Genomic DNA, 27,404 nt, shown 5'->3' with positions numbered 1-27,404 from the left:
TACACTGAAAACCACTGGGCTTGGCAACTATTTCTTTAATGTTCATTTATTAGGGTACAAATATATTCCGTATATTCATCAAAGCACAGAGAATGAATCCAAATAAAAAACCCATGGCGCTTGAATCTCAACAAAACTCACAAGACAGACGCGGTAAAACAGAATGATAAATACTTTCCCCCAAAAGGCAGCAACATACACAGCAGGCGGCACACATCGCCGTCCTCTCAGAGCGCATATAACACCTAGCCGTATTTTGATAGTAATTAAATATGGGTCGAAATTATTCTCAAACTAAACTCTAAAGCAAATTGATAAAAAATCCCAATATTTACACCAAAGTAGACGATAAAAATGAAAATATCTCACCTCAGAATAAGCAACTGCGCGCAGAATCCGTAATATATCTTTCCCACTAGAATAAAGCGAGAGCACTTTCTCCAATGAAACCTGTGCGCTTCTACTGACTTTCAGCAGCAGGTTTCGTCTGCCCTGATATTCAGCATATTCACTTGCAAATCACGAGTAGAAGGAACGTGTATTCACGTTTTCACAAGGCTTGGCCGAGTTGTTGGTATAACACACAAACATCCACAGTCATACGCAGCGCGACTGTGCAGCGGAGATCTTCACTCCAAGCGTATTGACTTGTTTGAGCTGGAGAAACCGGGAAAATCTACTAATGACTTGGCGAAACCGCAGGCCAGCCAATCAGAGACGAGAAGGAGCTTGCAGGGGGGACTCGCTCACTTGTCAACGAGCAAGTTCGTTTTGCATAGCCCGGTGCCCCGGGTTTGTGGAGTTTATTCATTTTAGACCTTTCTATTGGTCCTCAAGTGAACTCTTTACTAACCCGGGGCAATGGTCCATGCAAAACGAGTGCTCTTTTGCAATTTTACGCATCATGATATGCGATAATAAATGAGGAAATCCTTGAACACAAGCATGTCATTACCATTGTAGGAATCCAATAATAAACTGTCGTGAATGGTGTCTCAAGCAATGTTTTCTGGGGACTAAACAGTTGTGACATTCATTCATTGTTGAAATAATTTTATGTGAAACTTGTTGAAACAAGCACTCGTAGGCCTATACGCAGAATATAGTTTAATTTATCTAAACATGAATCACGAAGCATTTTAGGCACTTTTGTGCGTCCTAGCCTATGGGATTTGCAGATGACAGGCTGTTTAATACCCATGTGTTATTACTACAGTGCAGATATTTTGGCAAACGTATTAAAAATAGAAAACAGAAGCACCTTATTAACATAAGTATTCAGACCCTTTGCAATGAGACTCAAAATTGAGCTCAGGTGCATCCAGATTATATTGATCATCCTTGAGATGTTTCAACAACAACTTGATTGGAGTCCACCTGTGGTAAATTCAATTGATTGGACACGATTTGGAAAGGCACACACCCGTCTATATAAGGTCCCACAGTCGACAGTGCATGTCAGAGCAAAAACAAAGCCGTGAGGTCGAAGGAATTGACCATAAAGCTTGAGACAGGATTGTGTCAAAGCACAACAAGAAGTTTGGAACCACCAAGACTCTTTCTAGAGCTGGCCGCGTGGGCAAACTGAGCAATCTGGGGAGAAGGGCCTTGGTCAGGGAGATGACCAAGAACCTGATGGTCACTCTGACAGAGCTCCAGAGTTCCTCTGTGGAGATGGGAGAACCTTCCAGAAGGACAACCATCTCTGCAGCACTCCACCAATCAGGCTTTTATGGTAAAGTCGCCAGACTGAAGCCACTCCTCTGTAAAAGGCACACGACAGCCCGCTTGGAGTTTGCCAAAAGGCACCTAAAGGACTCTCAAACCATGGGAAACATGATTCTCTGGTCTGATGAAATCAAGATTAAACTCTTTGGCCTGAATGCAAAGCGTCACATCTGGAGGAAACCTGGCAACATCCCTACGGTGAAGCATGGTGGTGGCAGCATCATGCTGTGGGGATGTTTTTCAGCAAACACACTGGAGACTAGTCAGGATTGAGGAAAAGATGAACGGAGCAAAGTACAGAGAGATCATTGATGAAAACCTGCTCCAGAGCGCTCAGGATCTCAGACTGGGGCGAAGGTTCACCTTCCTACAGGACAACGACCCAAAGCACACAGTCAAAACAACACAGGAGTGGCTTTAGTACAAGTCTCTGAATGTCTTTGAGTGGCTCAGCCAGAGCCCAGACTTGAACCCGATCAAACATCTCTGGAGAGATCTGAAAATAGCTGTGCAGCGATGCTCCCCATCCAACCTGACAGAGATTGAGAGGATCTGCAGAGAAGAATGGGAGAAACTCCTCAAATACAGGTGTGCCAAGCATACCCAAGAAGAATCAAGGCTTTAATCACTGCCAAAGGTGCTTCAACAAAGTACAGAGTAAAGGGTCTGAATACTTATGTTAATGTGATAGCATTTGTTAAAATGTATTAAAAATAAAAAAAACGTGCTTGTGTTCTTATTTTTCTTTCTCGTGTGTTTTTGTTCGACCGTGTTATTTTTAGTATGACATTGATATTGAGCTTGGTTTAAAACTTACAATAAAAGGTATTTCACTGTACTTGTGCATGTGACATAAAAAGTTAACGCAGTTGTTTTCACACGTAGTTCTACCTACCTTTTGTGTGCCTAGGATTGAGGAACAGACACTACGTTCCAGCGTTCTGCTTGCGTAAAGTCACGACCTTAGTTTGCCGCCATGCCGGGGCGTTGAGAACGGACGCCAAGTTAGAAAGGGATGAATTCTGTTCCATGGTCAGTGTGAGTGCTGCTCTTTTCTCATTGGTCAGTGTGTGTGCTGCTCTTTTCTCATTGGTCAGTGTGCGTGCTGCTCTTTTCTCATTGGTCAGTGTGGGTGCTGCTCTTTTCTCATTGGTCAGTGTACATGCTGCTCTTTTCTCATTGGTCAGTGTGGGTGCTGCTCTTTTCTCATTGGTCAGTGTACATGCTGCTCTTTTCTCATTGGTCAGTGTGGGTGCTGCTCTTTTCTCATTGGTCAGTGTACATGCTGCTCTTTTCTCATTGGTCAGTGTGAGTGCTGCTCTTTTCTCATTGGTCAGTGTACATGCTGCTCTTTTCTCATTGGTCAGTGTGCGTGCTGCTCTTTTCTCATTGGTCAGTGTGGGTGCTGCTCTTTTCTCATTGGTCAGTGTACATGCTGCTCTTTTCTCATTGGTCAGTGTGAGTGCTGCTCTTTTCTCATTGGTCAGTGTGTGTGCTGCTCTTTTATAATTGGCTAACATATTTGTCGGTCGGTCAAAAGTTAAATTCATAGAAACTTTTTTTGTCCGTGAAAACGTATGGACATTTTCTGGATAGGGTTGAATCTACGCCGTCCGTCGACGTACGTCTGAGAGCTTTAGTCATTCAACGTACGTCTCCCACTGAGACCTTTAGTCATTCAAATAAGTTGGTCCTCCTCACAACCACCAGGATGTGGGGGAACTTAAAGATGTACTCCAGGCGATTTTTGAACTTTTCCTGTTGAAAAGCGATATCCCAAGTATAAATACAGTAAAGTACCCACACTAAAGGGTAACAAACATTTTTCAGAGACAAATTGTGTTTTTACATTTTTTTTTTTTTAGACAACTGCAAAGTTCAAGGAGTTGGTTTGATGGGAAGTTGTGATGCCTCCTCTTGCTTGAGGAACGAGAGAGGACCCCCCACTGTGCTACGTTAGGACTAACCTGGACCACCTATTGAGATGGGCCTTTTGTTCAGTAGATCAGGTGTTAAATGACGTGAAAAGGGAGACTGGAGTGGCACTTTTTAATATTAATTCAGAACAAATAGGAAAAAACCCCAGTAAAAAAGAATAACATCAGTCACTTGTCAAATCTCTTGTAATTTCAATTCATTTCGCGGAGTGACTGAGTTGATAGTGAATTGACCTCAACTCAACCCTCCAACTCCAACGCTTCATTCCTCACACCTCCTAGGTGGGCAGCTCTGTGGTAAATAGCTAACCTCCTCTCAGACCACCTGCCTATTCAACTAGCCATCAACATGTCTATTGACCATGAGAGACGCTGCAGTAGCCCTGATGATGATGATGATGGTGGTGACTTCCTAAAAACGGTGTCTGAGAAGGCTGACAGACATTCACACCTTTTCAACAGGAACACTCACACATACTTGGGGTGTGTTCATTAGGTGTCAAACGAAACCAAAATGGAATGAAGCACAGGAGCAAAACTGTCAGCAACGTGAACAGAACAGATGAGAGTATCCTTACAAGAGAACCATATGAACACCAATACAGTTTATCGGTGAAGTTGACAATAAAGTAGATTGTAAAAAAAGGTTGAGAGAATAATACGGAATTTCAGTTGCTTCACTGAACCCGTAACGTCAAGGTTAAACCATTTTATGGTTAATAAAACAATTAACAAAAACAGATGTATTTAATGTAGGCTCTACACTCCAACAAGAGGTCAACATACATTCTGAAAGGCATGGAGTGCTTACCCTCCCCACCAGACCTGGGGTCAAAAACACAGCCGTAGTGTATGAGCAGATTACACACCCCTGAATTTAAGATGACCCAGGTCTGTAACCCAGGTCTGTATCCCAGGTCTGTATCCCAGGTCTGTATCCCAGGTCTGTAACCCAGGTCTGTAACCCAGGTCTGTAACCCAGGTCTGTATCCCAGGTCTGTATCCCAGGTCTGTATCCCAGGTCTGTATCCCAGGTCTGTATCCCACCCTTTCTTCTATAAGGCCTCTGATTCCGTCCAGTCTCTGTCCTCAGTTCCATCATCATGTCTGGTGATGGTCGAGGCCCCGGCAGCAGCCCCACCTACCGCCTCCGCCCTGCTACACTGGTGGCAACAGCTGCAGCTGTGATGTGGTGTCTGCTTCTGTCTCTGCTGGTTCTGGGCCAGGCCACTGAGGAGCGTCAGTACCCTAATCTCATGCACCATACGGGCCTTCTCCCTCCGGTCCTCCCTGTCCGCCGTCTCCCGCTGCCTCGTCTCCTCCCTCTCCAGCCACTGAGAGAGCAAGTCCTGCTGCCAGCGAGCCTGACAAAGAGACAAAGAGAGAGAGTTTAGACACTGAGTTTTCTACCAAAAGCATTATGATGTACACTCAGTGGACAGTTTATTAGGTACACGTATCGAGTACCGGGTCGGACCCTCCTTTAACTACAGAACAGCCCGAATTCTTCGGGCATGGACACGTTGCTCAATTGGTATCAAGGGACCTAACGTGCGCCAGAAAAACATTCCCCACACCATTACACCACCAGCCTACGACTGATGTTCTCCTTACAGAAAGTTAGTTACGCAACATTCTGTGAGTATATAACGCATCTCTTAATGTTGAGTTAATGGAACCACTTTACAGCCAGAATAGGCTGTAGTTAATATGGTTTTGATTGTGACGGCAGAGCCATTTGAAGTGAATAGGCCTACATCAAGTAGTCTACACCCTGGGACGTTTTTAATAGGACATAAGCCTACATTTACTGATAGATGAATCAATTAGCCTAGATGGCAATCTAACAACATATTCATATTTAGAGTTAGCAATCTAGCTAGATGTTTTCTGGTCCCCCCTTCTTCAGGTGGTGTAGAATATAGTCTATAGGACAATATGCACAAAGATGTCGGCAATTTCTCTGAAGAGCCATAAACAAAATCAGATAATTATTGAATCCTATTTCGACAGATTGCACATCAAAATATCAACCATGCATTATTTACTGAATACGTTAGATGAAATAGATTACTTTTTGAATCATAGGATACCATCTCAGTTATCTTACTAGGTACCAGAAAGAATGTGTCGAGAGCTCTGCCAGTAAGGAGTAAACTGACATTTACTCCTGAGGTGCTGACCTGTTCACTGGACGTGCTACCTGTCCCAGACCTGCTGTTTTCAACTCTCTAGAGACCGCAGGAGCGGTAGAGATACTCTTAATGATCGGCTATGAAAAGCCAACTGACATTTACTCCTGAGGTGCTGACTTGCTGCACCTTCGACAACTACTGTGAATATTATTATTTGACCATGCTGGTCATTTATGAACATTTGAACATCTTGGCCATGTTCTGTTATAATCTCCACCCGGCACAGCCAGAAGAGGACTGGCCACCCCTCATAGCCTGGTTCCTCTCTAGGTTTCTTCCTAGGTTTTGGCCTTTCTAGGGAGTTTTTCCTAGCCATCGTGCTTCTACACCTGCATTGCTTGCTGTTTTGGGGTATTAGGCTGGGTTTCTGTACAGCACTTTGAGATATCAGCTGATGTAAGAAGGGCTATATAAATACATTTGATTTGATTTTGATCTGACACTAAGGTAAACTGTCCATAAACCCCCCCCCCCCCCCCCAATCGCCCCCCAAAATGTGTTGTGGTTGAGCAAAAAGAGTTACATTTATTGCAATATGACTTTATGTCCATATCGCCCAGCTCTATGTTCAACGGTGCTAACATGCTAACAGTTAGCAGAACTGTATGTTGTGCGTCTGAAGTACTTCCCTATAATGTATTGGAACTACAGGGTGCCATTTGGGACACATCAGGTATACGGCGCAGTCGGAAAAGTATTCAGACCCCTTTTCCCACATTTTGATACGTTAACAGCCTTATTCGAAAAAATTATTAAATGTATTGTTTTCCTCATCAATCTACACACAATAACAAAGCAAAAAATGGTTTTTAGAAATTTTTGCAAAAAAATACATACGGAAATATCACCGTTACATAAGTATTCAGACACTTCACTCAGTACTTTGTTGAAGCACTTTTGACAGCGTTTACAGCCTCGAGTCTTCTTGGGTATGACGCTACAAGCTTGGCTCACCTGTATTTGGGGAATTTCTCCCACTTTCTGCAGATCCTCTCAAGTTCTGTCAGGTTGGATGGGGAGCATCGCTGCACAGCGATTTTCAGGTCACTCTCGAGCGGGTTTTAATCAAGGATCTCGCTGTACTTTGCTCCGTTCATCTTTCCCTCGATCCTGACAAGTCTCCCAGTCCCTGCCGCTGAAAAACATACCCACAGCATGATGCTGCCACCACCATGCTTCACCGTAGGGATGGTGCCAGGTTTCCTCCAGACGTGACGCTTGGCATTCAGGCCAAAGAGTTCAATCTTGGTTTCATCAAACCAGAGAATCTTGTTTCTCATGGTCTGAGAGTCCTTTAGGTGCCTTTTGGCAAACTCCAAGCGGGCTGTCATGTGCCTTTTACTGAGGAGTGGCTTCAGTCTGGCGACTTTACCATAATGGTCTGATTGGTGGAGTGCTGCAGAGATGGTTGTCCTTCTGGAAGGTTCTCCCATCTCCACAGAGGAACTCTGGAGCTCTGTCAGAGTGACCATCAGGTTCTTGCTCACCTCCCTGAACAAGGCCCTTCTCCCCGATTGCTCAGTTTGGCCGGGCAGCTAGCTCTAGGACGAGTCTTGGTGGTTCTAAACTTCTCCCATTTTAGAATGATGGAGGCCACTGTGTTGTTGGGGACCTTCAAGGCTGCAGAAATGTTTTGGTACCCTTCCCCAGATCTGTGCCTCGACACAATCCTGTCTCGGAGCTCTACGGACAATTCCTTCAACCTCATGGCTTGGTTTTTGCTCTGACATGCACGGTCAACTGTGGGACCTTATATAGACAGGTGTGTGCCTTTCCAAATCATGTCCAATCAATTGAATTGACCACAGGTGGACTCCAATCAAGTTGTTGTAGAAACATCTAGAATGATCAATGGAAACAGGATGCACCCAAGCTCAATTTCGATTCTCATAGCAAAGGGTCTGAATACTTAAATAAGTTTTTTTTTGTTGCCATTATGGGGTATTGTGATGTCATTATGGGGTATTGTGATGTCATTATGGGGTATTGTGATGTCATTAAGGGGTATTGTGTGTAGATTGATGAGGATTTTATTTGATCCATTTTAGAACAAGGCTGTAACGTAACAAAATGTGGGAAAAGTCCAGGGGTCTGAATACTTTCTGAATACCCTGTTTAGATACACATATCTATCTATCCGTCTCTGACCTGCTCCTGCCTCTGGCCCTCCAGCTGTACCATCAGACCCCGGGACTCTGAGACCAGCCTCTGGAAGCAGTCTGCCAGGTGCTTCAACACAGGCTCTAGGGGCTGGGTGGAGGGAATGGTGATACCTCTGCCCAGGGTGGGGCTATGGTCTGGGGGTGGAGAGAAATGGGAAGCAGGCTGGGGTGGTGGCGGTGTTGACCTGGAGCTGCGGTCATCCTCCAATGGATGAACTGCAATGCAAGAGATTAAATAGATTTCATCAAAATATCTGATTAATTAAAGATTTATTATCACAACATTGGGCAATTTGTTTAACACTTTTTTGGTTACTACATGATTCCATGTTTTATTTCATAGATTTGATGTCTTCACTATTATTCAACAATGTAGAATCAACAGTTTACCCACATTGCAAGGTAATTATAGTAAACGAAAACAGAAACGAAAATAAAAACGAAAATTGGAAAAACAATTTAGCAAAATAAAAAATATAAAAGAAACACTTGAAAAACAAACTACTGAAACTAATATTTTGGAATGCAAAAAAAATAGAAACAAATTGTTTAGTTTTTCTTATTCTAAAAACTTGGGAAAAAATCAAATGGGGTTTTCAAGCTTTTTGTTTTGGAGCTTCTGAATCTGGCGGGTAAATGTTGCCAGTAGACGGCAATGTTTCAAATAGGCCAAGCTTGTGCATCACTATCACTAGCTAACAGGGAAGAAATCAGAGGATGAGCACGGAGCGTGACTGGGCCAAGCTAGAACAGCTTGTGAAGTTGTTGGAGCCGTTTACAATCCACATTGACCAACTTCAAACTGAGAGCCAGCTGTGTGTCTGATGTGGTGCCATCTCAACCTTGAGGCATTCAACTACTGTTGCAAAACAGGTCCTTCTGAAGTCACTGTGTGAGCGCTTCACATGCGATATGGCCTCATATTCTGTTTTAATAAATCTTATGGCCATTCACAATATACATCTACATATTAGTGTTAAACAAATCAAAATATATTTATATATTTTAGATTCTTCAAAGTAGCCACCCTTTGCCTTGATGACAGCTTTGCACACTCTTGGCATTAAAATAAAACTGAAAATAAATACAATCTAGTAAATGAACTCTTAAAACGAATTGAAACTAAACTGAATTAGAAATAAACATGAATATTAAATCATAAAACTATAATAACCTTTGGTACATTGTGCTTCAGCCAATCTGATGTCGAATTAACTGCCTTAGGAGCTTGGAAGCCAATCTGATTTGTTAGAAATTATTATTTAAAAAAAGGTGTACTCAGCGAGATGATATTGGAATGAACTGCAGATATTGGAATAAGTGTGATGCAAGACTTTGCTCTCACAAAGTCACACAGAGTATTTCAACATGTGCTCAGCACGGGGCACTTCACGCTAGAGGTCGACCGATTATGATTTTTCAACGCCGATACCGATTATTGGAGGACCAAAAAAAGCCGATACCGATTAATCAGACAATTTTTATTTATTTATTTGTAATAATGACAATTACAACAATACTGAATGAACACTTATTTTAACTTAATATAATACATCAATAAAATCTATTTAGCCTCAAATATATAATGAAACATGTTCAATTTGGTTTAAATAATGCAAAAACAAAGTGTTGGAGAAGAAAGTAAAAGTGCAATATGTGCCATGTAAGAAAGCTAACGTTTAAGTTCCTTGCTCAGAACATGAGAACATATGAAAGCTGGTGGTTCCTTTTACTTCAATATTCCCAGGTAAGAAGTTTTAGGTTGTAGTTATTATAGGAATAATATAACTATTTCCCTCTATACCATTTGTATTTCATTAACCTTTGACTATTGGATGTTCTTATAGGCACTTTAGTATTGCACGTGTAACAGTATAGCTTCCGTCCCTCTCCTCGCTCCTCCCTGGGCTCGAAGCAGCAACACAACGACAACAGCCACCATCGAAGCAGCGTTACCCATGCAGAGCAAGGGGAACAACTACTAGAAGGCTCAGAGCGAGTGACGTTTGAAACGCTATTAGCGCGCGCTAACTAGCTAGCCATTTCACTTCGGTTACACCAGCCTCATCTCGGGAGTTGATAGGCTTGAAGTCATAAACAGCGCAATGCTTGACGCACAACGAAGAGCTGCTGGCAAAACGCACGAAAGTGCTGTTTGAATGAATGTTTACGCGCCTGCTTCTGCCTACCACCGCTCAGTCAGATACTTAGATACTTGTATGCTCAGTCAAATTATATGCAACGCAGGACACGCTAGATAATATCTAGTAATATCATCAACCATGTGTAGTTAACTAGTGATTATGATTGATTGTTTTTTATAAGATAAGTTTAATGCTAGCTAGCAACTTACCTTGGCTTACTGCATTCGTGTAACAGGCAGTCTCCTTGTGGAGTGCAACGAGAGAGAGGCAGGTCGTTATTGCGTTGGACTAGTTAACTGTAAGGTTGCAAGATTGGATCCCCCGAGCTGACACGGTGAAATTCTGTCGTTCTGCCCCTGAACAAGGCAGTTAACCCACCGAGCCTAGGCCGTCATTGAAAATAAGAATTTGTTCTTAACTGACTTGCCTAGTTAAATAAAGGTTACATTTTTAAAGATTACATAAAAATCGATTCGGTACTGGAAGCCAAGTTATCGTTACTCATTGTTTCCCCTGTCCCATCAGCACCCTGTTTGTTATACTGACAGCAGTGACATTCAAGTGATAAAATCTCACAAAAGTTTGGTGATAATCAACTCACCACAGCACAAATATCTCCTATAGTCAACCCTTTAAACAACGTCCAAGACGCTGTCAGACGACTGGTAGAGGTGATTATCTCAAAAGCTAAGGACCTTTAGGACATAGCCATGACTTTCAGGACTTTTTGGACGTAACGTCTCCTTAGAGCCGCCTGGGCCGAACTGAGTACTGGCCCAAAGCTAAAGCCATGAGCAGGGAGGTTTTGTGGAAAAGGATCTTCAGATCCACCCACTCCAGAGGCTCAAAGAGGGCAGCACACAGTGCCTCCAAAACCAGCAACAAGTCCCGTGTGGGAGCATTAGGTTTAGAGACCAGGCAACGTACACCTTTCAGGAACCACACAACCAGGGGGTGGGCCCCCGGTGAGACTCCGTTGACTGGCTGTTCACACCGAGGTGAATAGCAGAATAATTGAAGGAATGAATCCGAGCCTGACACGTATCACCTGCGGAAGGCGGGGCTTCCAGCGAGGCGCAGATTTCATTGGCCTGGTGAATTGTGATTGTAGATCCTTCAACCGAAGTCACGAGAGTGCGACTCTCCCATAGTATGTTGTATCGATATTGACTGGCGGAAAGGGAACGAAACGCATAGGTTGCTGGCATACCTTGTCAATAGACTGCTTAGAGGGTAAAGAAACCAATGTCATTTTGTGATTGGGGTGAACTATCCCTTTAACACTGAAGGGGGAATCTTCTAACTGTTCCCACCTAATATCAGGAACAGCACCATCTAGTGGTCAGAACTGGGTAATAACAGGATGCAGGATGGGACATAAACCTAACAACTTCAATGACTAATTTCTCTGAACTATGGGGGGGGGGGGGGGGCATCACCAAATTCACTGGAGATACATTACATAGGATGAAGAAATGAGCCACAACTCCATACTACTCGTCAGACACAGAGAACTGATAGTATATATTCAACGTTGGGGTGGGAGTGGAGTGTGACGGTTCCGTGGGTGGATTTCAACCATTTCTTTGGATTCCTCATTTCTAACTCATTGTTATAAAAAAAAAAAAAGTTTAGTCCAAATCGAATGTTAGGTACTATATTTATTTAATATTATATGAATCCTATAAATACATTTTTTTTTTTTAAATGGCCAATTTCAATGCAATCAATTCATTTAAATTTCTCAGCGATGAAATTATATTTAAACAAAATACTGTTGTTTCAGGAACGCTAATCTTATCTGTTTCTACCAACAGAACTGATTTCAGAACAATGTGAGACGGTGGGTGTCAGCCTTTTTCTGGTGCTTTTTGAGCTGGAAAGACACTCATTCAATATCATCTCGCTGAGTCTACCTTTGATGATTCATGATCATCAGTGGCATTGATAGCAGAAAGTGTGAGACAGACAGACAGACAGACAGTAGAATACATACCAGCAGGTTCATGATAGTCGTTGCTGTGCTCTAGAAAAGCGTCATGGCGTCTTCCACCCGGGCCAACCAGTGACCGAGTGGTGATTCCTACACCGTTGAACTCGTAGTCGCCGGTGTCGTCTGCCTCCCTGTCCTCCTCCTCCACCTTCATCTCAGACACCATATACCGTGACTGCCGTCCTGCTGTCCCCGCAGGAGATACAAAATGGCGTCCTCCTCCTAGTCCTCCAATCCCTTCAGATCCCAAATAGCGCCCTGTTTCTGCGATCAATTCAGACCCAAAATGACACCCTCCTAATAATCCTATGCCTTCAGGAGATCCAAAATGGCGCCCTCCTCCAGTCCCTTCCATAGCGCGATTTCTCCCCAGCACAGCATCCATCTCAGAGTAGTACCTGAAACTGCAGGGCTGGGAGTCGTCCACGCTCATCAGCAGCTTGGCTCTGACATAGTTGGCCTTGAGGGTCTTGACGCGGAGCCGGCACTGGTGAGGGCTGCGTGAGAAGCCCAAGTCACACATGCGGGCTGAGAGGTGTTTGAAGACGTGGCGGTTCCGGACGTTCTCTGCCAGGCTCTTCTGCACTCGCTCGTCACTCCAGGCACACAGCAACACCTGGGTCTCTTCCACTGTCCAGTTGACGGAGCGCTCGGCCTCTCGCTTTCCTGCAGTAAAGAGTACAGTTACAGTACAGTAAATGTTCAAACGCGATGGCTGGCTGGCTGTGGTAACACCTTATCAACATGTACAGTGGCTGGGTTTATACAGTGCAGACTGGTGGGAGGAACTATAGGAGTAATTTCTGGAATGGAATAAATCGAACAGTATCAAACATATGGAAACCACGTTTGACTCCGTTCCATTCCAGCCATTACAATGAGCGCGTCCTCCTATAGCTCTCCCACCAGCCTCCCCTGATACAGTGGTACAAACTGATATTACTAGATGTGTTGCCCTGAACCAAATGACGCTGAATTACAGGAAACAGGTGTGTCTTAATTCCTGGCTGCAAAAGTGTGAAGCATGACTGCTGATGGTGCTAGAGTCCCTTAGCTATGAAGTATCTAGAATATCTCAAATGTCAGCTAGAATGTTTGGCAACAATATCGTGCTAGTTATCACACCATTTTTTGGGAGTACCGGCTAGCTAGTTACCTACTAAGCAAGAGTTAAGATACGTTTCGGTTTCCTAACCAGTCGGCTTTGCGACATAGCTATCTAACATCAAAACGGGCATATCAAGTCTAAAAAAACATGAGCATCTTCGATAGCAAAGTGAAATCGAAACATTGCCAGGACGTGTAACTAAGCTCTTTCCTGACTTTGGCTAGCTTCAGCACGTTATGAATGAGATGCATGCAACGTTAGCTATTTGTAAAACGTTAAAACATACAGCAACTTTTCAGAAACTTACTTTTAGTAGAAGTTGTCACCGAATTAGTAGAGTTGATAATTGGAGGATTCATTTTTGCTTTCGTTGTAAACATCCACAGATAACGGTGTGATTTCCTTTCTTCCGGTTTCAGAGTATTGTTTGCGTGACGTCACCAAGAGACAAGAGGAGTCCGTTTCATTTTTTTCAATAGCGTAAAAGAACTGAAAGCTACAATTGAAATATAATATAGAATGCAATATTAAAATACCACATGAAATGTTCCCAAGTAAAGAATGTGATCAGGAAAAAAGAGAAAAATAAAACATTTGAAAGCACAAACGTTTTTACTCATCATAACGTATCAAAATGTCTGTCTCTCCTTTGAGATTAAAAAGAGGAACAGGAAAATGTGAGAACAGTGTGTCTTGTAAAGGAGGAGGCGGTGAAAGCGTTTCTGAGCTTCCCAATACTGCCAAATGGCAGTGCATTCTGTAATGTACATATTACATTTTAGTCATTTAGCAGACACTTATCCAGAGCGACTCAGCCACTGCCATAGCCATTTTGTAAACATAGCAATGCAGAACCAAAGTGTGAGAGGTTGGCTGTGGCTACTAACTACCAACACTGCATAGTAGTGATAGCTTCATAAAAATGGATAGAGGACACAACTTAGATGTAACGGTGTTTTAGCATGGGCATCGCCATTGAGGGCTTCCACCATTTTAAAGTAGTCAACTGGGTGGGAATTCCTACTTCGTTGGCTGATCCCTCCAGATTACCCTTGTGGGGGTCATGTCCAACCGGGTCATCAGGAGGGAACAGCCAATTGTGAAGAAGAACATTTACCAGCTACATTGCCTCAATGGCCGTGAACGCACAGACGGAACAAAATAGAGTTCTTTCTTCTATTCATCTCTATGGATAGCCTGCAGCGTAGTGATCATACACACACACACACACACGCACACACACACACACACACACACACACACACACACACACACACACACACACACACACACACACACACACACACACACACACACACACACACACACACACACACACACACACACACAACCACACACACACAACCACACACACACAACCACTGTCTCAACCTGCATATTAGCTACTGGTTCTCTTCTCCTCTTTCTGTGTTCACTGACCTTCTGACCTTCTCCTCATGCCAGGGAGAGATATACAACCAGTCTCTCTGTCTCTTCCTTCTCCCTCTCTATGTGTGTGTGTGTGTTCGTGCATGATATACAACCTGTCTGCTCAGTAAGGGGAGAATACATCCCATAATTCCCATCCCGTCTCCCCTGCCCTGCCCTGGCCTGACATTATTACAGGCCTATACTTGTTATTTATTACAGTAATATATTATCACAAGCGCAAACTGTCCCTGGGAAGTCACGCTTTTAGCAAGATAACTGTTCCTGTACCATGATCTTAAAAGAGAATCCGGAGGTAAAACCTTGAATCTTAAAAGATCATCACCGGTACGTTCTGGTGGTAACACAGGCTTTACCTGCTTATTTTCATGGCAAAATGAAGTGTTACAGTACAATTCGTCTGTGTCTAGATGAGTCCTCTCGTGTAATGTGTGTGTGTGTAATAATGCTGCTGTGTTGCTGCCGGAGAGAGGCTGCGTTTGACTTTTCAAAACAAGCATTCTCATGTTATGTTTGTTCAAGGCAAATCATTTAGTACTCTACTCTTACAACACAAATCCTATTTGAACCTATTTAACCGTTCTAACCACTATTTAATCACTATTTAACCACTATTCTAACCTATTTAACCACTATTTAACCACTATTCTAACCTATTTAACCACTATTTTAACCTATTTAACCACTATTTTAACCTGTTTAACCACTATTCTAACCGATTTAACCACTATTTAACCACTATTTTAACCTATTTAACCACTATTCTAACCTATTTAACCACTATTTTAACCTATTTAACCACTATTCTAACCGATCTAACCACTATTTAACCACTATTCTAACCTATTTAACCACTATTTTAACCACTATTCTAACCTATTTAACCACTATTTAACCACTATTCTAACCTATTTAAACACTATTCTAACCTATTTAACCACTATTTTAACATGTTTAACCACTATTTAACCTATTTAACCACTATTCTAACCTATTTAAACACTATTCTAACCTATTTAACCACTATTCTAACCTATTTAACCACTATTTAACCACTATTTAACCTATGTAACCACTATTCTAACCTGTTTACCCACTATTTAACCACTATTTAACCTATTTAACCACTATTCTAACCTGTTTAACCACTATTTAACCTATTTAACCACTATTCTAACCTATGTAACCACTATTTAACCTATTTAACCACTATTCTAACCTGTTTACCCACTATTTAACCACTATTAAACTATTTAACCACTATTCTAACCTGTTTAACCACTATTTAACCACTATTCTAACCTATTTAAACAATATTCTAACCTGTTTAACCACTATTTAACCACAATTCTAACCTATTTAACCACTATTCAACCACTATTTAACCTATTTAACCACAATTCTAACCTTTTTAACCACTATTTAACCACTATTCTAACCTATTTAAACACTATTCTAACCTGTTTAACCACTATTTAACCACTATTTAACCTATTTAACCATTATTCTAACCTAGTTAACCACTATCTAACCTATTAAACCACTATTTAACCTATTTAACCACTATTCTAACCTATTTAACCACTATTCTAACCTATTTAACCACTATTTAACCACTATTTAACCTATTCAACCACTATTCTAACCAATTTAACCACTATTTAACCTATTTAACCACTATTTAACCTCTATTCAACCACTATTTAACCTATTTAACCACTATTCTAACCTATTTAACCACTATTTAACCACTATGTAACCTATTTAACCATTATTCTAACCTATTTAACCACTATTCTAACCACTTTCAACCACTATTTAACCTATTTAACCACTATTCTAACCTATTTAAACACTATTCTAACCTGTTTAACCACTATTTAACCACAATTTAACCACTATTTAACCTATTTAACCACTATCTAACCTATTCAACCACTATTCAACCTATTTAACCACTATTCTAACCTATTTAACCACTATTTAACCTATTTAACCAATATTTAACCTATTTAACCACTATTTAGTGTTACCAAAGTCTAAAATGTTCTTGAATAACTTTACGTTTGTGTTTAAATTCAAACCATGTGGATTCTCTGTGATTATTCAGTAGTTCAGTGTTGACTGTATAGGCAAGGATAGTAAACTGCATCACGCATCATTGAACAAATCAGTGTAAGATATGTTTTTTTTTTTTACACTAAATAAGATACTGTGAGACAATAGCAGGAACATATTCAGATATGTACATTTTCCATATAAACTTTTCTACCTACAGCTGTTTTCAATACAAGATGTTTATTATAGTATGTTTCCCTCGTCTTCATCCTCCTATAGCTGGTCCCCAGCTGCAACAGTATTCATGTATACCAGAGTGGTACACCCCCCCACACACAAAAAACACATATGGCTCGATAATCATACACCAAGTAATTTATGAGACGTTGTAAAGAGTGAGCTTCAGAGAAATAGTTTTAGATATGTGACGTGCGGCTGTCTCTATAGTAGGCCTGCTACTCTGCTTTTGAAAGGCAGGCAGCCCCAATGACAGTGTCCCGAATGGCACACGATGTCCTTTACAGTGCACAAAACATTTGACCATATCCCTATGGGCCCTATAAAATGAGTACTGCACTATAAAAGGGAATAATGGTCCCATTTGGGACACGGTAGTCCATCCACCCACTCCCAATTATAGAACACTTAGTGGCCTGCGTGGACACACTCTAATTATGCTGCTCTTTTATAGCATCCACCTTCCAATTATGTGGCGGAGATTTTGACCAATGTATGGCGGACCAATAGCCATCCGCCATGTAAGACCTGGGTCCGGGATGTGGAGTGTAATAACTACACACGTACAGAGAGAAGAACTAGAGTACGAGAAGGTTTGTGAAAAGGATTCCTTTCATTCCAATCCTCTCAAAACAACTTTGATGATCTAGTTTCGTTGGTGGAACAACAAACATGGGGTGCATCCCAAATGCCAAGATGTGAGAAATAATTTGCAGGAAGACCTAGTCAGAGGGAGTGTATGCTGAGGCAGTGAAAGAGAGTAGAGGATAGCCCAAGGTAGGGCTGGGTATTGATATTGGTATTGATGCAGGGACCGGTTTGGGTTTTTACTTTACCTTCTATTACGGTATATGAATGTTTTGGTTTGTTAAATGTGATACGCCATGTGTAATGTCCATTTGTATAGTTTACTTCGTTACTGGAGTCATCTCTCTCCGCTCTCTATCTCTCTATGCCGCTATTACACAGACCTAGCCCCGCCCCCCGTCACTCAAGGAGCGCATTTGATGATCCTCAACAACGAGACACTTGCGTTCAGTCTGCCTGGTCAATGCAGCACACGCAACAATGTTGATGACAACAACGCTGTTTTCAATTTGCTTCTTAATATAAATCCACTAGCGTTCTATAATGACACTTAGTTTGTGTTTCTTACATCAGCAAACAGCTGGTTTGTCTTTTCTTAGCAAGTTGCCCTAAATCTTCTGAGACGCTAATTGTTAGCCGCTAATGCTAATAGCTAGCTAGCTAATAAATGTACTGAGTCAGAGCAAACGTAGCTAGCTAATACAGCCTGATAATACCAGTGATGGTGTACACCTAAATTAGCATGTTGTTTGTACAACAGTATATTCTAAATCAAAGAGGAATATGCAAAACAAGTATATGTTAGCTACATGAAGTAGCTAAGAGAAAACATACAATGTAGCCAAACGCTTATAGGGTCCACTAGGAAACACTTATCAACACTTTGGTTCCAACCTTGTCACAATAACTCCTCCCTGGCATTTTAATTAGTTGTAATCTCAAACAACACTGTATTCAAAGTGCCCACTATTATATTCTAACTATAGAATTAGAGTAGTCATTATATTTCCATGTTTCCAACAGTTTTGCTCTAATTTGCAAGTAAAATTGCAATTGCAACATTTGGTTCAAAATAAGTCCTATATTAGTTGCCCATATCGTGCAGCCCTACGTGGCAGTGTAGAAATGATCTGAATTGAGCAGTGGTGTAAAGTACTTTAAGTAAAAATACTTTCAAGTACTACTTAAGTCGTTTTTTTGGTATCTACTTTACTATTTTTGTTTTTGACAACTTCTACTTCTACTTCACTACATTCAAGAAAATACTGTACTTTTTACTCCGTACATTTTCTCTGACACCTAAAAGTACTTGTTACAATTTGAATGCTTGGCAGGACAAGATAATGGTCCAATTCACGCACTTGTCAAGAGAACATCCCTGGTCATCAACTGCCTCTGATCTGGAGGACTCACTAAACACAAATGCTTAGTTTGTAAATGATGTCTGTTGGCGAGTGTTGGCGTGTGCCCCTGGCTATCCGTAAATAAAATAAAAAACAAGAAAATGGTGCTGTCTGGTTTGCTTAATATAAGGAATTTGAAATTAAGTACATTTTATCAATTACATTAAACTTTTGATACTTAAGTATATTTAAAACCAAATACTTTTACTCAAGTAGTATTTTACTGGGTATTTTTACTTGAGTAATTTTCTGTTAACGTATCTTTACTTTTACTCGAGTATGACAACTGGGTACTTTTTCCACCGCTGCAAATTGAGTTCAGGAAATGCAGAAATGATAAAAGGGCTGACATTAGTTTCGGTTGAAGTTGAATTGAACAATATAAACCAATCAGAATGGAGAAAGACTCATTGAAATCACTTCAAATGTGTGTGTGTTGCCACTCTGGGGATCTCTCACCGCTCATTAAGCAAATGTACAACTTTTAGTATTCAAAAACTAAAAATACCGTCATACCGTCCAATTGTTTGTTTGTTTTAAATACCGTGATATATTTTGGCCATATCTTCCAGCCCTAGCACAAGGGTGAGTGATCCCACACCCCAGGGAGTTTTGAGAGAAGGGGTTCCATCCTCCCAGGCCAACTGGCTGGTGTAGGATCATTTAGGGACAAAGTAGTGTGGGTTTTGGGGGATGGTGTTAGATTGTGGTGCAATTTTCTAATTCCACCTTTTCCCTTTTTTTTTGTGACCAAAATGTGCAACATGCACTCCGACCTGCAAAAGGCAGCAATAAGCAGCACAGCATCTAGTCTGCCGGAAATTTACACGAAGAAGACAAAGCGTGCGATATGCAGAATTCGCTCTGCCATTTCCTGGTTCCTAAAATTCGAATAGTTCACCTAATTTCAGTTTGTGACAAAACAAGCAATGTAAATTGTAGAGTCTTATTACACCATCTAAACCGCTGTGAAATATATTTTCAAATAAAATATATTTTCAATGTAGCTAGGCCTAAGACCCCTAGACATAACGAGTCAGGTTACAAACCAAGTAGCTATCCAGACACGCAGAGGCTCATAGAATTGTATATAGAATCAGAATTATAGGATCTCTATGGTCACATATCCTTTATTCAGCTCTTGACATTCTATATTTACATTTACATTTAAGTCATTTAGCAGACGCTCTTATCCAGAGCGACTTACAAATTGGAAAGTTCATACATATTCATCCTGGTCCCCCCGTGGGGAATGAACCCACAACCCTGGCGTTGCAAGCGCCATGCTCTACCAACTGAGCCACACGGGACCTATTGCTGATTATCATTGTGCTCAGTAAATAATTGGCTTTCAAGCGCCAAAAAGATCCCTTGCATTCGTTCCCATTCCAATCATGACTTCCATTATATTCTATTGGAACCCCAGCTGTCTATAATAACTACCTATGTCATTAAACTTGGGTGATTTTCCATATTTGGGGTTGTCATTGGCACATATCTCATACTGTCATGATAAACAATAGGGCTTACATTCCCTTGGTTCGATCGGAACTTCCACATATTCTATTGGAGCCCCAGCGGTCTATAGACACGACTCTTTTCCAGAACAGGAAGAGTTCCAGAACTAACAGGAAATAGAATCTAAAAAGAAGAACAAAGAAATTCTAAGCTTCTCCGTGATAGGTGTACTGCCTTGGTCTGGCTGTCACCCGTCCCACACAAAGGAAATAAATCACGTTGCAACCTTCTTTAAAGTTCCTAAAAGCCAGGTAGCGAATTTCCTGGTTAGGTTATGTTACATCAGAGGACCAGCTATTGTTTACATTGAAATCAGGTCAGTACGGTCTAGTGAGGAATTACCTACTGGCCATTCAGGAAGTCTGCAGTTACAATAACATTGGTTACGTCACAGCCAGGGAGTAATGTGCCTGGAGAGAGAAGTCTAACTGACTGGTAGAATGGATAGTTAGATGAATAAATCTTACTTTATTTTCCAGGATCTGATACCAGCAGTCATGTAGTTCCCGGATCACTTCCCGCCAGAATTGTCCAGTCAGACCCGGGATTCGAACTCGAAACCCTATGGTCACTGGCCCATTTACCTTGTGGCTACCTTCCCCCCTCAATGAGTTAAATTACTGATTCATTTCTCTCCTCACTGTGTGGGTCAAGCATGGTGGTCCTCAGACAATTACCCAACTTTAAAAACGGGTCATTGTCTATGACCAGCCACATCAAGACTAGTGTTCCCCCACAGTGTGGGACGCAGTGTTTCAATCTGTTTTTCGATTTATCCTTCTCAAATGTTGTTTAACCCTCTCTGTCCTCTGTCTGCCCTCTGTAAATCATTCTTGCTTGTCTTATACAAATTGGGAGAATCCCCCCCCCCCACAACACAAACGCCAACCCACCCCACGTCCCTGGGATTTTGAGGAACATAGCCCATCTAACTCACCATGACAACCCCATTTGGGTGACTGGGGTTTACATGCCTCGTCCAACTCACTCCAGTCTGTTGTTCCAGCCCAGATGAGCCCCACATTACTTCTGGTAAAGTGATACCGATCACACAGGAGGATCCCCCTAGCCTCGCTCTCCTAACCCCCGTCCCTGACTGGTGTCAATCCAACCTGGACTCAGGGGTAGACGTGACATAGTAAATGTAAATTACTATGATATGTTTTGTTTCGTATGGTATGTATTCATTTGTGGAGATCCGTCAATCCATTTCGTATGATATGTTCTGAATTGTAATTCGTACAATATGTTACGAATTTGCTAAACGTATATGATACCGGTCCGAGAGGTTGCGTCGTACCGCTCTCACCACATACTTGGATCCCGACGACCCAAATACTTCTCTTACTCAGACATCGTCCAAGTCCACAAAGCGCGTGAGCAGCACAACGGTCCTGACAGCACAGTGACTGGACTTTGGATGGGTCAGCGTAGGAGACCCCAGCTCACATACTACCCCCCCCCCCCCACACACACAGCTGGAGCTCTCTCTCTCAACCAACTTCAAAGGGCTCACAGGACCTGTGTTCCTGTCACAAGCTGATGAGACATCTCAGCATAATTTTTTTTATTTTCTTTACCATTATTTAACTAGGCAAGTCAATTAAGAACAAATTCTTATTTACAATGACGGCCTACCAAGAGGCAAAAGACCTCCTGCGGGGACGGGGGTCTGGGATTAAAAATGTGGGACAAAAAACATGACGTCAAGAGAGACACCACAACACGACATAAAGAGAACACACCTTATCCACTGAGTCTGACCGCTATGGAAACCTCAGGAAAATTGGGCTCACTAAACAGGCTGACAGCAAAAAAATTCTTGAGACTAATACAGATCTAGTTAGTCATAAGTACACTGAGAGGTTTCCTTTGTCCTAGAGGACATTCCCCATTTAAGGTTGGTAAAGTCATAGTAGCACCTGTTCAATACCAGGTGAGGAGTCACGTTACACATTATTCATTTAATTCCTAAGAATATTGTGATTGGCCTTTCATGTCACGTTGACTGTCAGAGGTCATAGTTGAACTGTAATTTAGCAGGAAGTCATTCATTCTGAAACCCACGTTAGGTCAAGATGGCTTCTAAATTCTTTCCTCCTGGTTTGTGCCTTGGAAAAGTTTTGCTTGTAAGTTTTTAGTGTTTTTATCATTTACTACATATGCATTTAATTAGCTTACATTTCATATTATTTTATATAAATATAGTTCATTTTTGGGCTGTGAGAAGGCTTGTGTGCTAATGTATTGCTCCATTTCATGCTGGCTAGCTATATAGCGGTCTCTTTACGCGAAGGCTATTTTGAGCCATTTATACTAGGAATTGCCCATTTCTAGCCAGTTATTAAGAGAAAGTTCATCATTTTGTACCCAAGTATGCAATGTTGTGTAATTTGAGCTTTTATATTACTTTTCAGTTTTACATTGAAGTCTTCTGAGAAATGAAAATAAAGAACACTAGTCTGCGTCTGACTTTCTCTGGTTAAATTAATGAGTAGTACCTGTTCAGCTTGAAATAAAACTTTTTAATTATCAGAATTGATTTTGTTTTATTTTTATTTAGAAAGTCCAGTCCACTTTTTAGTTATCAGAATTGATTTTGTTTTATTTTTATTTAGAAAGTCCAGTCCACTTTTTAGTTATCAGATTTGATTTTGTTTAATGTTTTTAATTAAAAAGTCCGGTAATTGACTGAGAGGACAGAATGACCCACTGTTGGTTCTAATCTAATAGATGTTTGAATGTGGCCTGACAGACTTGTACAACTGTAATTCAGTAATCCGTTTCCAATATGGTTTAAGTGGCACACTTTGTACTCTGTTCTGTGGTACTCTGTTCTGTGGTACTCTGTTCTGTGGTACTCTGTTCTGTGGTACTCTGTTCTGTGGTACTCTGTTCTGTTGTACTCTGTTCTGTGGTACTCTGTTCTGTGGTACTCTGTTCTGTGGTACTCTGTTCTGTTGTACTCTGTTCTGTGGTACTCTGTTCTGTGGTACTCTGTTCTGTGGTACTCTGTTCTGTGGTACTCTGTTCTGTGGTACTCTGTTCTGTGGTACTCTGTTCTGTGGTACTCTGTTCTGTGGTACTCTGTTCTGTGGTACTCTGTTCTGTTGTACTCTGTTCTGTGGTACTCTGTTCTGTGGTACTCTGTTCTGTGGTACTCTGTTCTGTGGTACTCTGTTCTGTTGTACTCTGTTCTGTGGTACTCTGTTCTGTGGTACTCTGTTCTGTTGTACTCTGTTCTGTTGTACTCTGTTCTGTGGTACTCTGTTCTGTGGTACTCTGTTCTGTGGTACTCTGTTCTGTTGTACTCTGTTCTGTTGTACTCTGTTCTGTGGTACTCTGTTCTGTTGTACTCTGTTCTGTGGTACTCTGTTCTGTGGTACTCTGTTCTGTGGTACTCTGTTCTGTGGTACTCTGTTCTGTTGTACTCTGTTCTGTTGTACTCTGTTCTGTGGTACTCTGTTCTGTTGTACTCTGTTCTGTGGTACTCTGTTCTGTTGTACTCTGTTCTGTGGTACTCTGTTCTGTGGTACTCTGTTCTGTTGTACTCTGTTCTGTGGTACTCTGTTCTGTGGTACTCTGTTCTGTGGTACTCTGTTCTCTTGTACTCTGTTCTGTTGTTCTCTGTTCTGTTGTACTCTGTTCTGTTGTACTCTGTTCTGTTGTACTCTGTTCTGTGGTACTCTGTTTTATTCTAGAACAGCACAGAATAGACAATATTGATCTCAGTAAGAGGGAAAGGACACGATACCCCCAGACTGATGGTATAACTCCTGAGAAACAAGGCCGTGACCTCGATATCCCGAGCATCTCTGTCAATACACTGTACTGAGTAAAATTGTATTTTATTTAACCTTTATCTTATCAGGGAGTCATTGAGACAAAGGTCTCTTTTATAAATGAGCTCTGAAAATACTAGTACCGACAACTGTTCCCATGTTCTCACGTGGTTAGGAGGGTCTGGGACAGAGACATGGTTAGGAGGGGACAGAGACATGGTTAGGAGGGTCTGGGACAGAGACATGGTTAGGAGGGTCTGGGACAGAGACATGGTTAGGAGGGTCTGGGACAGAGACATGGTTAGGAGGGTCTGGGACAGAGACATGGTTAGGAGGGTCTGGGACAGAGACATGTTTAAGAGGGTCTGGGACAGAGACATGGTTAGGAGGGGGACAGAGACATGGTTAGGAGGGGACAGAGACATGGTTAGGAGGGTCTGGGACAGAGACATGGTTAGGAGGGTCTGGGACAGAGACATGGTTAGGAGGGTCTGGGACAGAGACATGGTTAGGAGGGTCTGGGACAGAGACATGGTTAGGAGGGTCTGGGACAGAGACATGGTTAGGAGGGTCTGGGACAGAGACATGGTTAGGAGGGTCTGGGACAGAGACATGGTTAGGAGGGTCTGGGACAGAGACATGGTTAGCAGGGGGGCAGAGACATGGTTAGGAGGGTCTGAGACAGAGACATGGTTAGGAGGGTCTGGGACAGAGACATGGTTAGGAGGGTCTGGGACAGAGACATGGTTAGGAGGGTCTGGGACAGAGACATGGTTAGGAGGGGACAGAGACATGGTTAGGAGGGGACAGAGACATGGTTAGGAGGGTCTGGGACAGAGACATGGTTAGGAGGGGACAGAGACATGGTTAGGAGGGGGACAGAGACATGTTTAGGAGGGTCTGGGACAGAGACATGGTTAGGAGGGGACAGAGACATGGTTAGGAGGGTCTGGGACAGAGACATGTTTAGGAGGGTCTGGGACAGAGACATGTTTAGGAGGGTCTGGGACAGAGACATGGTTAGGAGGGTCTGGGACAGAGACATGGTTAGGAGGGGGACAGAGACATGGTTAGGAGGGTCTGGGACAGAGACATGGTTAGGAGGGTCTGGGACAGAGACATGGTTAGGAGGGTCTGGGACAGAGACATGGTTAGGAGGAGGACAGAGACATGGTTAGGAGGGTCTGGGAGAGAGACATGGTTAGGAGGGTCTGGGACAGAGACATGGTTAGGAGGGGGACAGAGACATGGTTAGGAGGGTCTGGGACAGAGACATGGTTAGGAGGGGGACAGAGACATGGTTAGGAGGGTCTGGGACAGAGACATGGTTAGGAGGGGGACAGAGACATGGTTAGGAGGGTCTGGGACAGAGACATGGTTAGGAGGGTCTGGGACAGAGACATGGTTAGGAGGGGGACAGAGACATGGTTAGGAGGGTCTGGGACAGAGACATGGTTAGGAGGGTCTGGGACAGAGACATGGTTAGGAGGGTCTGGGACAGAGACATGGTTAGGAGGGTCTGGGACAGAGACATGGTTAGGAGGGTCTGGGACAGAGACATGGTTAGGAGGGTCTGGGACAGAGACATGGTTAGGAGGGTCTGGGACAGAGACATGGTTAGGAGGGTCTGGGACAGAGACATGGTTAGGAGGGGGACAGAGACATGGTTAGGAGGGTCTGGGACAGAGACATGGTTAGGAGGGTCTGGGACAGAGACATGGTTAGGAGGGGGACAGAGACGTGGTTAGGAGGGGACAGAGACATGGTTAGGAGGGTCTCAGGTCTGTAACACTGTTCTCTCATACAGCAGCATAAACTGGATGAAAAGGAGACAGTCATGTTTATTGTGCCTGTGTATGTTGTCTCTGCCCCACCCCAGCGTGGTAACACACTGTTCTTCTAGCCCGTCATAAACCAGAGGGATCACACCAGATCAACTTTAGATGTTTGGTCCCCAAAATGTCGATATACGACTTGAAACCCGTCCACTGGGGGGCAGTGGTGAGCACTATTACAGTGAAGTAGGCTGTCGGTTTGGGATGGGGATGGAGATGTCTCTGAGGGTCACGTGTTCAGTCCAAGTGCTAGACTAAACCCCTGAGGTACCACAGCTCCTCCCCAAACCTTCACCCTTCACCAATCAGAACTAATACCTACACTTAACCTTCACCCTTCACCAATCAGAATTAATACCTACACTTAACCTTCACCCTTCACCAATCAGAACTAATACCTACATTTAACCTTATCCCAAACCTTAACCCTTCACCAATCAGAATTAATACCTACACTTAACCTTATCCCAACCCTTCACCCTTCACCAATCAGAATTAATTCCTACACTTAACCTTATCCCAACCCTTCACCCTTCACCAATCAGAATTAATTCCTACACTTAACCTTATCCCAAACCTTAACCCTTCACCAATCAGAATTAATACCTACACTTAACCTTATCCCAACCCTTCACCCTTCACCAATCAGAATTAATACCTACACTTAACCTTATCCCAAACCTTCACCCTTCACCAATCAGAATTAATTCCTACACTTAACCTTATCCCAAACCTTCACCCTTCACCAATCAGAATTAATACCTACACTTAACCTTATCCCAAACCTTCGCTTCACCTAAACTTAACAGTAGAAAGGATTGCAGTTTGACTGAGAATGTCAGGGTTTAGTTTCGGTTTCACGTCCCCCCCCCTATAAAAACGTTGGATTCTGAAGTGAATTTGTGATATCTTGTTGTGTAAACAGGATTGATCCTAGACATGCTGTTTTCTACAGAGCTTCCTGTGCGTGCGTGCACACACACACACACACACACGCACACACACACACACACAGCATGGGGCCCGACAGTAAAGTCAGTCAGTTAGACACAGTCATGTGACACCGCTGAGACACTGCTGTGTATAGACTCTTGTCTTACGGAAGGAAACGACTGATGGGGAAAACATGCTGACAAAAGAGGAGGGAGAAAAAAGAGAAGAAGGAAAGAGACGGCCAACGAAGTACACGTCTGTAATGGATGATTCAAATGGTCACAGTTGAATAAAACCTCTTCTAAAGTAATGCTCAGTTAGACAGACTGACGGG

At 42.5% G+C, this 27,404-nt stretch overlaps 2 protein-coding genes across 5 annotated transcripts in view; both read right to left on the bottom strand.

The window, feature by feature from the left end:
* Window positions 1–27,404, bottom strand: part of LOC139577352 (ras-GEF domain-containing family member 1B-A-like) — a 160,085-nt gene that overhangs the window by 40,187 nt on the left and 92,494 nt on the right. Inside the window, exon 1 of one of the 4 annotated variants that reach the window (XM_071404407.1) lies at window positions 370–640. The exons of the other annotated variants lie outside the window; for them this stretch is intronic. The gene's annotated coding sequence lies outside the window, so the exon portion shown is untranslated. Of the gene's footprint in view, window positions 1–369; window positions 641–27,404 lie in introns of those variants that run through there. 4 annotated transcript variants of the gene reach the window in all.
* LOC139577350 (uncharacterized) lies at window positions 3,761–13,779 on the bottom strand. The gene is made up of 4 exons (XM_071404403.1): window positions 13,575–13,779; window positions 12,163–12,825; window positions 8,009–8,238; window positions 3,761–5,029 (listed from the first exon to the last, which is right to left on the bottom strand). The coding sequence occupies exons 1-4, from the start codon at window positions 13,645–13,647 to the stop codon at window positions 4,721–4,723; spliced, it is 1,275 nt and encodes a 424-aa protein (XP_071260504.1). The 5' UTR covers window positions 13,648–13,779; the 3' UTR covers window positions 3,761–4,720.

The sequence above is a fragment of the Salvelinus alpinus genome, chromosome 5 (genome assembly GCF_045679555.1).
Source record: "Salvelinus alpinus chromosome 5, SLU_Salpinus.1, whole genome shotgun sequence".
Taxonomy (NCBI): Eukaryota; Metazoa; Chordata; class Actinopteri; order Salmoniformes; family Salmonidae; genus Salvelinus; species Salvelinus alpinus.
The sequence above is the reverse complement of the archived record's forward strand: the minus strand, read 5'-3'. Positions and strand labels throughout refer to the sequence as shown.

Bases quoted from the DNA above. Each gene is read 5' to 3' on its own strand.
- LOC139577350 (XM_071404403.1), bottom strand. From the start codon at position 13,647: ATGTTTACAACGAAAGCAAAAATGAATCCTCCAATTATCAACTCTACT. The intron at 12,826-13,574 runs GTAAGTTTCTGA...TCTTTACTGCAG, and splicing joins GGTGACAACTTCTACTAAAA to GAAAGCGAGAGGCCGAGCGC. The intron at 5,030-8,008 runs GTCAGAGACGGA...TCTCTTTGTCAG, and splicing joins AGGGCCAGAGGCAGGAGCAG to GCTCGCTGGCAGCAGGACTT.